Source organism: Typopeltis vanoorti, chromosome 22, assembly GCF_054136105.1.
Source record: "Typopeltis vanoorti isolate ZY-2024b chromosome 22, IOZ_Tvanoo_1.0, whole genome shotgun sequence".
NCBI classification, from domain to species: Eukaryota; Metazoa; Arthropoda; class Arachnida; order Uropygi; family Thelyphonidae; genus Typopeltis; species Typopeltis vanoorti.
In genome coordinates this window covers 30926136-30937911 of record NC_143570.1, presented here as the reverse complement: position 1 = coordinate 30937911, position 11776 = coordinate 30926136, and the positions used below count along the sequence as shown (strand labels likewise).

At 38.1% G+C, this 11776-nt stretch overlaps 1 protein-coding gene across 2 annotated transcripts in view; it reads left to right on the top strand.

The window, feature by feature from the left end:
* Positions 1-2176: 2176 nt before the first annotated feature.
* The window catches only part of Bet3 (blocked early in transport 3), a 164255-nt gene continuing 154655 nt past the window's right edge, over positions 2177-11776 (top strand). The window contains exon 1 of one of the 2 annotated variants that reach the window (XM_090412326.1): positions 2177-2493. In XM_090412326.1, the coding sequence (XP_090268452.1) occupies positions 2452-2493 (42 nt within the window). In that variant the 5' untranslated portion in view covers positions 2177-2451. The remainder of the gene's footprint in view (positions 2494-11776) is intronic. The other variant, XM_090412325.1, reaches the window with a different exon arrangement.

Below are 11776 nucleotides of genomic sequence, written 5' to 3'. Positions count from 1 at the left end.
AGGGTAATGGGTTTACGGTGATTCTACTGGACCTTGCCAAGGCCTTTGACAGGATTCCACATGGAATTCTAATCAGTAAATTGCAGCATATGGGAATGGACATAGGGTTGGTGAGATGGATAGGAGGGTGGTTGACGGAGAGATATCAGAGAGTGGTTTACTCGGGAGTAGAGTCCACAAGACGGCCTGTGACTAGTGGTGTGCCACAAGGATCTGTTCTTGGACCACTGCTGTTTAATTTGTTCATAAATGATATAGGAAATGATCTGAGAGGAACAGTTCATTTGTTTGCGGATGATGCGAAGTTGGGTAGGGCAATAGTGAATGCAGATGACGTCAAAATTTTGCAGGATGATTTGGATAGATTGGAGGTCTGGGCTAAGGAGAATGGATGTCAGTTTAATGTGGCAAAATGTAAGGTTATGCATTTTGGGGTGAAAAGATTGGCAGCAGTTTACTGCATTGGTGGAACCCTGCTCCAGGAAATTGATGAGGCACGAGATTTAGGAGTGTTGGTGGATAAGGAATTGAAATTTAGGGGACATATTGCAAAAGTGACCAAAACAGCTCATCAAATCACTTGGTTGCTGAAGAATACGTTGACAAGCAGAGACAAGCAGGTTATTGTTCCTCTCTATCTAGCCTTGATAAGAACCCATCTAGACTACTGTGCTCAGATTTGGTCACCTAGGTTTCTTCTTGATGGGGAGGAGGTGGAGAGGATCCAGAGGCGAGTGACCAAGATGATAGCAGGTCTGTGGAATGAACCGTATGAGAACAGGTTGAGGATTTGTGGGTTGCAAAAATTGGTTGATAGGCGGAGGAGGGGAGATATGATTGAGACATTCAAATTGCTGAAGGGTTTCTATAAAATTATTTCAGAAGATATTTTTGAGAACAGGGCTGGTTGTGGGAGGACTAGGGGATATCCATGGAAACTGGGCAAAAGTGTGGTTAGTAAAGGTGTTAGAGCTGGGTTCTTTACTTTTAGAGTAGTGAATGAGTGGAATGCGCTCCCTGAGTCTGTAGTGCATGCTGTGACAGTGAATGAGTTTAAGGCGAGGTATGATAGATACTGTATGAATGTCAGATAGTTGTGATGAATATGATTTGGGGCCTCCCTTGATGAGTCTAATGACTCCCTGGAGTTGCCCGTAATAATAATAATAATAATAATAATAATAATAATAATAATAATAATAAGCTTGACAAAAAGTATGAAAGATAGAGGTGTAAGGCCACGAAAGTTAAATTGTCAAAGCAATGGTATTTCCAGTAGTGATGTATGAATGTGTAAGCTGGATTATTAAGAAGAAAGACAAGGCGAATTGATTAATTTTAATTATTGGTGTGGAGGAGATTATTAAAAACTCCAATGGACTTCAACAATGACCAATATGAAGGTTTTAGAAAATTTTAAGAGAGAATGCTCCTTGGAGGCAATGTTCGCTAAACAGAAATTGATTTTATTATTATTATTATGTGACACCTCCAGGGAGTCCAAAGACTCATCGAGGAAGAATGTGCCAACAACATCGAACGACTGGTCCCTTCCAACTACTAACTTCGCTCAAACTTGCTTAACTTTTTTCGTGAGCCATTTGTAGCAGAGGCTACGAATGGCTCGCGAGCTGATGACTCATTGGAAAAGGCAGTTTTATTGGGGAAGATTGAGAGAATGAGAAGAAGAGGAAGAGGCCACAAAAAATTGGATGGAGAACATAAAAGAACATACCAACTTGAACTTACAGTTAGGGAAATATAGGACAGGAAGCCGAGTGGGATGAAGAGTCTTCTTCACAGGATCATCAACAGTCGAAAACGACTGGATGGCATATAACAACAACAGCATTCGATAACTCTTGCGTTGCGGATTTGTGTTGATGATCTGTACGTAGTTTACTCACTTTCGTTTTCGTTCGTAAATAATCTTTAGATTCCGTCAGGTGGGAAAAGGTTTTCAGATGTTCGATTAATATCCATAAGAATGATAATAAAAGAAATTAAACCCCACTATATAGTCAGTATAAAGTTTTTTAAAAAGTATAATGAAAGCTGAGATCAACCGTTTAAACATTTGCTAAATAAAAAAAAAATCACTTTCAATTAATTGTTTTTTAAAAAAAGTTATTTTGAATAAAAAAAACTTGTTGAACGTAGGGATTGACAGGAAACATTTTGTTTCTGTTCAAAGTGATATGCCGTAATTCGAATGTTGGGATCTTTCGCGTAGTGGTAAATAGTAGGTTGTTAATAAGTAGTAAATTGTTCATATATGATATCGCGTCCTTTATCTTACTGGATTGCTTAAAACAGTCTCTAAAAAATAATTATCGATAGGATTTTGTATTAACCTTCTGACAGCGTGCACTTCACTTGCCGCAGTGTTGGACCTTTATAATTTTATTGTGCAATTATAGATTTGCAATTTGACTTCGTGTTCGGATTAATATGTCACGACAAGGAATCAAAAATATCGACCCGAAAAAAGTTGTAAGTTCGTATATGTGTTGCCCTTAAGTCAGTTTTGTAAATACTATGAATTTTATTATTCGGTCGAAAGCGAGATTCACCGACTTGTATAGAGTAGCAAGGTATTTCCTCTGCATACCCGGATTTTTCATCCAGCAAAAAAGGCAAACTGACTGGAGTGTACACATAATTAACAGACCGATATTATTATTTCTTGTGTATCTTCATGGATCCTTAAGTATCATCGAGGGGGACTCACACTAACCGATGTTCACACAATACCTACATACCTCTTCCCGAACATAATCACCAACAAAACACAACCCTCTGGCAACCCATTTACCATCCTCAAAGCAAAAAAGTCTAACCATAACATCCCTCTAACCACACGCAAACAGTTTTCAGAGGAGGGAGGGACAAGTGATCCCTTGTCCCTCTCCCCCCTGCCATGTATCTAAAAAAAAAAAAAAAAAAAAAAAAACGGGCGGCCTTCTTTATGATGACATCATGACTCCATCAAAAGCAAGCAGGTTGAAATTGGCTTAATGGAAAATGTAGTTTAATAAAACTAGAAAGCCCAAATACCAGAAATTCAGGAATTCCTTGCTGGTCTTTTATTCAATTAAAATTTAACTGGGGAAAAAACAAACAAACAAACAAATTCTCACTTTAAGGTCACGTTTACCTCTAAATGCCTATCCTTTTCTATGAAGCCAATCCTGTAGGTATGGACATTTGTGGTTGTCTTACCTAGTATATTGCTGTGACTTTGATATGGTGCAGTATGTCCTTTGCTGTCCTTGGGCCATAAATCATCATCACAGAACTTCATTCCATTCTCATAGGGAGCATGCTATGCACCTGCTGCAATCTTGATCACTTGCCCCTGGATCCTCTCCACTTCTTCATCCCGATTGAATCTGGGCACGTATATCTGCATGCAGTAGTCTAGATGTTACCTTATTAAAGCCTAATGAAGGGAAATATTAATCCCTTTGTTTGTTAGTGTATTCTTCATAAACCGCATAATTTGGTGCTGTTTTGGCCACCTTTGCATTATGTCGTATGTACTTCAACTCCCTGTTCATGGTCACTAACAAGGCTTCATGACCATAGTTACTTCTTCAGCCATCCAACCAAACTACTGAATGAATATTTAGGAAATCTAGTGGATTTCCTATACTAAATTTCCTATTTCCTGTATCCAATACTAAATATGAAGATAATCTTGAATGGTAGGTAATATCAAGTAGAGTGATGTGGGCAGATATCAGAATGGAGAACTGGACAATGAGACTTATTTGTGCCTATGGTGCCACAGAACATTCTGTTAAGAAAGAAGTGGAGAAATTCTTTGAGACATTAGAGAAGGCAGCTAACCCAATGAAGAAGGCAAAGTTGGTCCTTGTGGGAGATCTAAACAGGAGAGTAGGAAATAATTACCAGGCATATAGAAATGTTGAAAGTGGAATGATCACATTTAGTGTTGAGTAGGATGTTGCAAAGAAAAGCATGTAAAAAAGTTTTAAAATGAATCAAAATTGAGCAGCTTTCAGAGGTAAATTGTAGACTCAAATGCACAAAATAATTATTATTGTTATTCAGGCCTCAATGGAGTCAAAGATTCATCGCAGGAGGACCCTCCTAGGAAACACAAAGTCTATCATACCACTCCTTAAACTCATTGACCGTTCTCGCTCTCACCACTCTATCAGGCAATGCATTTCATGGTTCAACCACCCTCCATGCAAAGAAACCACTCCTCAACCTCCTGCTCACAGCTTCCTTTCATAACTTCCAGGGATGGTCCCATGTCATCACTCCTTCCTGCTGTTCAACCAAGCGAAAGAACTCCGCAGTGTCAACCCTGTAACCACCTCTCAACAGTTTAAAAGCTCAATCATATCACCCCTTCTATCCACCAAACTCTGCAGTCCACATTCCCTCAGCCGATCCTCATAACTAACATTGTACAGTCCTGAAACCATCTTTGTTATCGGCCTCTGTACCCTTTCCACAGTTAATTTATCCCCTTCAAATCCTGGGGACCAAATCTGAGAATAATAGTGTAAGTGTGGTCTGATCAAGGTCTTATACAACGGAATGATAACTTTTATCTCTGCAGGTCATCGTCCTTCTCATTTTTGCAGCAATCCTCTGTGTTACCTTCACCAGCTTTGCAATATTTATCCTGAATTTCAGGTTTCTATCAATTATCAACCCCAGATCTCTTATCTTCCCTACTTCGTCCAGTACAATTCCTCCAATAGAGTATGCAGTGTCCCCTTGATGTGTCCCAAACTTCAAGAACTTACATTTTGTTGCATTAAACCAACACTCCCCATTCATTTGCCCGTCTATCTAGCTTACTCAAAATCCTCTTGCAGGGCTATCACATCTGCACTATTACTAATAACCCTTCCCAGCTTCACATCATCCACAAACAACTGAATATCCCCGTGCAATCCACTGACAAGGTAAAAAACTTTCTACAATATAGGTCCCAGTACTGAATCCTGTTTGACCCCACTTATAACTTTCTGCCTCCTTGAAACTGCCCCACCATACACATCTCTCTGATACCTATCGGATAGCCAATCCTGACATCCAAACCCATGTGCCGCAACTTGAATATCAGCTTATCATGTGGCATCCTGTCAAATGCCTTCACTAAATCCAAGAAAATGGCAGTATATGCCTTTCCCTCATCTACTGCTCTTGTAACTTTATTATAAAAGGCTAGCATATTATTAAAACAAGAGTGCCCCTTAACAAATCCATGTTGACTCTCACAGATAACATTATAATTATATATATTACAATATGGTCCCTCACTAATTTCTCCAAGATCTTAACAACTACTGATGATACACAAATGGCCTATAATTAGACACTTCCAGTCTGTTACTGCCCTTATGCAATGGCACTATCTTACCTACCTTCCGTGGTCATCTTTCCCATAGCCAGACTTTCATTGAAAAGCCAGGTCAAAGGAGCTGTCAGTTTTTTAGCACATTCTCTCAAAACTCCCGTGGTGAAATACCATTCGGTCCCACAACTTTGCTGACATCCAGAGCAGTGCTTCCCAAACTTCTAGATGTCAGGGCCCCCTTTGGAAAAATTAAAATATTTCACGACCCCCCTCGAAAAAAAGTCGTAATATAGGCATACATTATTATAATATTTATTGTATTTATATTCAATACGAAACATGCACAGCAAATATTGCAAAAATCAAATGCAAATATTAAATTTTTAGCATATTACATACACATTTGACATGGCACATTATCTCATATTTTTTATATAGATAGATATATTGTTATTGTACATTTACAGTACAAGCGCATGAAACATAAAATGATTAGTAATAAAGAATGAATTAAAAACATAAACATAAAAGAAGTTTAATAACAATTTAATGTGATGGATGTGTTGCAATACTGCTACACAAAAATCAATATCCGGTGAAATATTTGAAACTACAATTCTTAGATTTCTGCTTTGAAATGAAACATATGAATAAGCATATATTTACTAATATTCATTAAGCGACGAAATACGCAGGAAGCAGAATTTGTGAACCCGCACCAATGTGTGATTTTTTCCATTAAAATATAACAAAAAAGAAATAATAAGTAATAAAAATTAAATACATTTCTTTTAAGATAAAAAAAATCTACTTAGTCTTAAAACATTTTAAATTTGTTTTCATTATTTCACGGCCCCCCAGTTTGGGAAGCACTGATCCAGAGTACTCTGTATTTGAAACACACTCTCCTCCTGCACCTCGAACCTGTCCTATCCCTCTGGTTTTAAAATTTGCTCCAATATGAAGGATAAAAGGATGAAATACTCCAATAAAGTGTTCATTGAACAATTCCTCTATGTCCTCTGCATCAGTCACTCTATTCCCATTTTTATCCCACAATGTCATTCTTCCACAATCATTTCTCCTCTTACTGGCCACATAGCTAAAAAATCCCCTAGGATTTTCTTTGGATCTTAGGGCCAATCTCTTCTCATATCCCAGTTTCGCCTTCCTTACCATACTAATCACTTGCCTGGCCTGTGTCTTATATTCTTCATGCATCTTCTCTTCACCTGTCTCTTTATATCACTTCCATAGCCTCTTTATCACATGCAGTTCCTGTTTAATATTGTTTGTCATCCACTTTACACCAAATTGTGTCCTCTTCACTTGTGGAATACAGCTTCCTATTGCTGCTAACAAATATTCCTTCACAAATTCCTAAGCAATAATGACATCCCATCTCTCCAATTCCTTCCTCCATGAAACTTCCCCATGTTGATATCTGAGACTATGACTATTATAATCACCTGCCTTATAATTCCACATACGTTCCTGTTTCTTTGATACTCCTGCATGTCTATTCATCTTCCAAGTCAAAACCACATGTCCAACTAGTGGGAGAGAGTGACCATCTCAGTTATTATCAACTCTTTTGATGCTATGACCAAATCCAAAACCCTTAAACCTCTTGTTTCCTCTATTACATGTTGCCTAAGACATTTGTCCCCCAAGAATTCTAGAAATTTCATTCCCTTATTGCCACATGCATCTTCCTCTCCCCAATTTATACTGCTGTAGTTAAAATCTCTCGTAACAAGCATTATTCAAGAAAAATAAAATAAATTGACAACAAGAACCAAATCGTGAAGAAAATATTGATTGATTCAGCCCCAGGACAGAAAAATCAAAACCTCATGGCGTACTCAGGAAGATAAAGAGGCATTCAAGGAAAAGAAGATTATATATCAAAAGTTCCTGGCAAGTAAGTCAGCATGTTATCTTAAAGAATACAGAGAAAAATACAAGAAAGTAAAGCAGTGTGTATAACTAGCTCAACACAAGTCATGGGAAGATTTTGGAAAGTACATAGAAAATAAATATCAGAAAGGTGGCAAAATATTCCCAAGGCAATTGAAAAAGCTTAGAAATAGAGGAAAGTGTATTGTAAAAGAAATCAGAGATGATAAAGGTGACATGATAACTGAAGATAAGGATATTCTAGATGTCTTTAAAAGATCATAAATGAAACAATCAGCGACAGCATGATGGTAGAAAACATTCAACACGAGTGCATTCAGGAATACATGTTAATACTCGAAACAGAAAAAGCCATAAAAAAAATCTGCTGCAATACTGAGGACTCGGACCAATAGAAGAGTGGCGATTCCATTATATAAATCTCTGATTGGACCACATCTGGATTGTTGTGCTCAGATTTGGCCACTGGTATTTGAAGGGGATAAATTAAACTTGGAGAAGGTGCAGAGGCAGATAACGATATTCTAGATGTCTTTAAAAGATCATAAATGAAACAATCAGCGACAGCATGATGGTAGAAAACATTCAACAGGAGTGCATTCAGGAATACATGTTAATACTCGAAACAGAAAAAGCCATAAAAAAATCTGCTGCAATACTGAGGACTCGGACCAATAGAAAAGTGGCGATTCCATTATATAAATCTCTGATTGGACCACATCTGGATTGTTGTGCTCAGATTTGGCCACTGGTATTTGAAGGGGATAAATTAAACTTGGAGAAGGTTCAGAGGCGGATAACAAAAATGTTATTAGGACCATACAGTGTTAGTTGTGAGGATAGACTGAGGGCTGTATTGCAGAGTTTGGTAGATATAAGAAGAGGTGATATAATTGAGATATTCAAACTGCTGAGAGGTAGTTATGGAGTTACTAGTGGGTGGATGTTTCGTGGGTTACAACGAAGGAGCAAGAACAAACTGCCATTTCTGGAAGTCAACTTCTTGCTTCTCATGGAAATGAGAAGTAACAGGGTGAGAAGTGGCTTTTTTCCATGGAGGGTGGTTCAACTGTGGAATGCATGACCTGATGGGGGTAGTGAGAGTCTGAACAGTGAATTATTATTATTACAGGACACCTTCAAGGAGTCCAAAGATTCGTCAAAGGAGTCTCCACCACTCAATCCATCAACTATAGTGAACCACATCATCTACACAACCATCTACTGCCCACTACCACCACCACCACTAGTATTTTCACAGACAATCACAAACATCCATGCCCACGGCAGGATTTGAACCTGCAGCCTTTTGGCTGGTGAGGGGATACACTAACCACTCGGCCAACCAGGTCGGCAGGTATACTATCTTATTATTATACCGTATCTCCATGGAGTCTGGAGGCTCACCATGAGACACCTGAACTGACTATTGACACAAAATTTATCTCTCCTTAAATTTATTCACTGTCAGGGAACTCGCATCTAATTATGGTAATCAATTCCACCCATTCACCACTCTCCACACAAAAATCTGGTCTGTCTGCACATCCCTACTACCACACTCATACACAAATTGCATGATTGTCCCTAATTATCTATTTGTCATATATCGAAAAATTTCCTTTGCATCAATTTTATAAAATTCCTTTGATGTCTTAAAATTTCTATCACTCCACCTCTCTTCTGCCTGTCAGTTAAACTTTATGTAACCCACAAACTTTCAACCTATCCTCATAGGGAGCATTCCACAGATCTGTTACTAGCTTAGTCACTTATCTCTGAATTTTTTCTATCACCTTCTGGTCCCTAAGAAAAGAATGAGTTTAAGGAACGGTATGATAGACTTTTTTTTTTTTAATGGGCCTTCCACAGTGAGTCTTGTAAGTATAAAGGTCTCTGAATAATAATAATAGGATAACAGTTGCCTTCACTTTGCCAAACTCTACTTTTCTGTAATCATGAAAACTATAATGCACCTTTAAAGAAGCCAGTTGTCAACAGTGTGTCTTAAACTTTTTGAGACTGTGGAAACCTACATAAAAAATATTCCTTTTTTTTCCTGCAGCAGTTACCATTCTACCACTTTTATCCATTAACATTTTACCATAATCATTCATCCTTCAACTTGCCACATATCTAGAAAACTCCAAGGTTTTTTCCTCACAGAACTCATATGAAAATTTTCATGTAAAATTATCAGAAAGGAATTATAACAATGAATCTTAACTACAAATATTTTAATCAAGGTAAATTATGATACACAATATTACAAATAATAAAGTAATGTAACTATTCTACACTGATGTCCAAAACCTAAGGACGAACACTATTTCTGAAGTTTACAACCACAAATTCAGATGAATCAGCTTTAGCAGTTTGTATACCTGATGATTTGAGTAGAAAGTGGGTACACATTCAAATTTTTTAATCATGCACAAAGGAGTCACATGGTGGCACTCAACAGAATAAAAGGCAAAAGACTGCATGAAGCGAATTGTGTTTGAAGGAAGCTCTTTTCATGAAAGAAAGTTGCAAACTTGGATGTCTTCTAATGGCTCAAAGACATTATCTAGATGATTTCATGCAGAAAAGAATTATTGGAAAGCTTGAAGAAGTCTTCAGAGTTACTGATATTGCCAGAGAATTTGAAATCTCACTAAAATTGTATCCAGCCTCTGGGCAGTGTTTCAAAACAATGGAACGTGTTCCAGAGGTTGTCCTCCCTCTACCACGGAGCATGAAGACAGATTTTTGGTTATAACAGCAAAACATAATTGACATACTATGGCAATTCAGCTTTCAAATTATTATTAACATCTAACCTCAATGGAGTCAGAGACTCATCGTGGGAGGTACTATCACACACAGTGCTCATCCAGTTGTGCCTTAAACTGATTCACTGTGTCTACATTCACAACACACACTCGCAGTGCATTCCACTCACCAACATACTTTTCATGCAAAGAACTTACTCTCTCCTTATACAATTTCCAGCAATGGCCTCTTGTTCTACATCCCTTTCCCATTCTATGAAAAATCTCCTCTATGCCGGCCTGATTGGCCGAGTGGTTAGCGTATCTGCTCTCCAGCCAAAAGGCTGTGGGTTCAAATCCCACTGTGAGCATAGATTTTTGTGATTGTCTGCGAAAATACTAGTGGTGGCGGCGGCAGGCAGTAGATGGCATTGGTGTAGATGATGCGGTTCACTGTATTTGGTGGAGAGTTGTTGAGTAGATGTCCTCCCTCAATGAATCTTTGGACTCCTTGGAGGTATCACATAATCATAATAATGTCAACTTGATAACCCGACTTGCTTATATGTCTCAATAATATACTTCTCCCCCTCCTGCTATTCACGAGACTTTGCAGTTTACACTCTCTCAATCTGACTATTATAGACTAACCACTGACCACCTTTGTGAATTTTCTTTGGACCCTTTCTAACATATCCTCATCACCATGAACACCTGGTTAAATCTGTGCACAATAATCTATATGAGGCCTGATCAAGGTCTTATACAATGGCATCATAATCTCTGCATGTCAGGGTCCTCCACATTATTTGATATGACATCGTCACAATTTGTGCAGTGTGACTCTGAATTTCAGCTCCTTGGCCACCATCGCTCTCCCAGATCTCTAATGTCTTCTACCTCCTTTAAAGTTTCCCCACCAAGTGTATACTTTGCATCCCATCACTGTTTACCAAATTTCAAAACCTTACACTTTGCAACATTCAACTAACAGTTCCACTTACCTGCCCATTCATGCAACCTATTCAAGTCCTCCTGTAAGGCCATAACATCTGCTTGACTCTGCATCGCCATATACAACCTTCTGATACCTATCTGACAGCCAGTCACCAATCCAACTCACAAGTCTGTTATTCAGTCCCATCTGTTTCAATTTATTTAACAGCTTGTCGTGTGGCAGTCTATCAAAAGCTTTTGCAAAATCCAAGGTATTTGTCACCTTGTTATAGTACATAAATTAGTTAGTAAAACATGATTGTTTAATAATAATGATTTCCCTTTAACAAACCCATGCTGATAACCACAGAGATATACAGATTGGTCTATAATTTGTAGCCACAGCCCTATCACCACCTTTGTGCAATGGAACAATTCTATCTTTGCATTCCCTTGGAACCTGTGCTGTAGTAACTCTTATTAAACAAACATACCAATGCTACTTACCAATTCCCTGGAACATTCCCTTAAGATGCTTGGTGATATGTCATTAAATCCTATCACCTTATTGACATCAAGGTTATTTATTTCCTCAAATACCTCCTCCTCACTCACAATTAAGTCATCCTCTCCTATGTGCTCTACACTTAAGTTCCTCATGATTCCATCCTGATGAGAATGAAACATCCTTATAAATTGATCGCTGACTTCAACAACGTCTTCTGCAGCAGTTACCATTTTACCACTTTTAACCGTTAACATTTTACCATAATCATTCATCCTTCAACTTGCAACATATCTTAAAAACTCCAAGGTTTTTCTC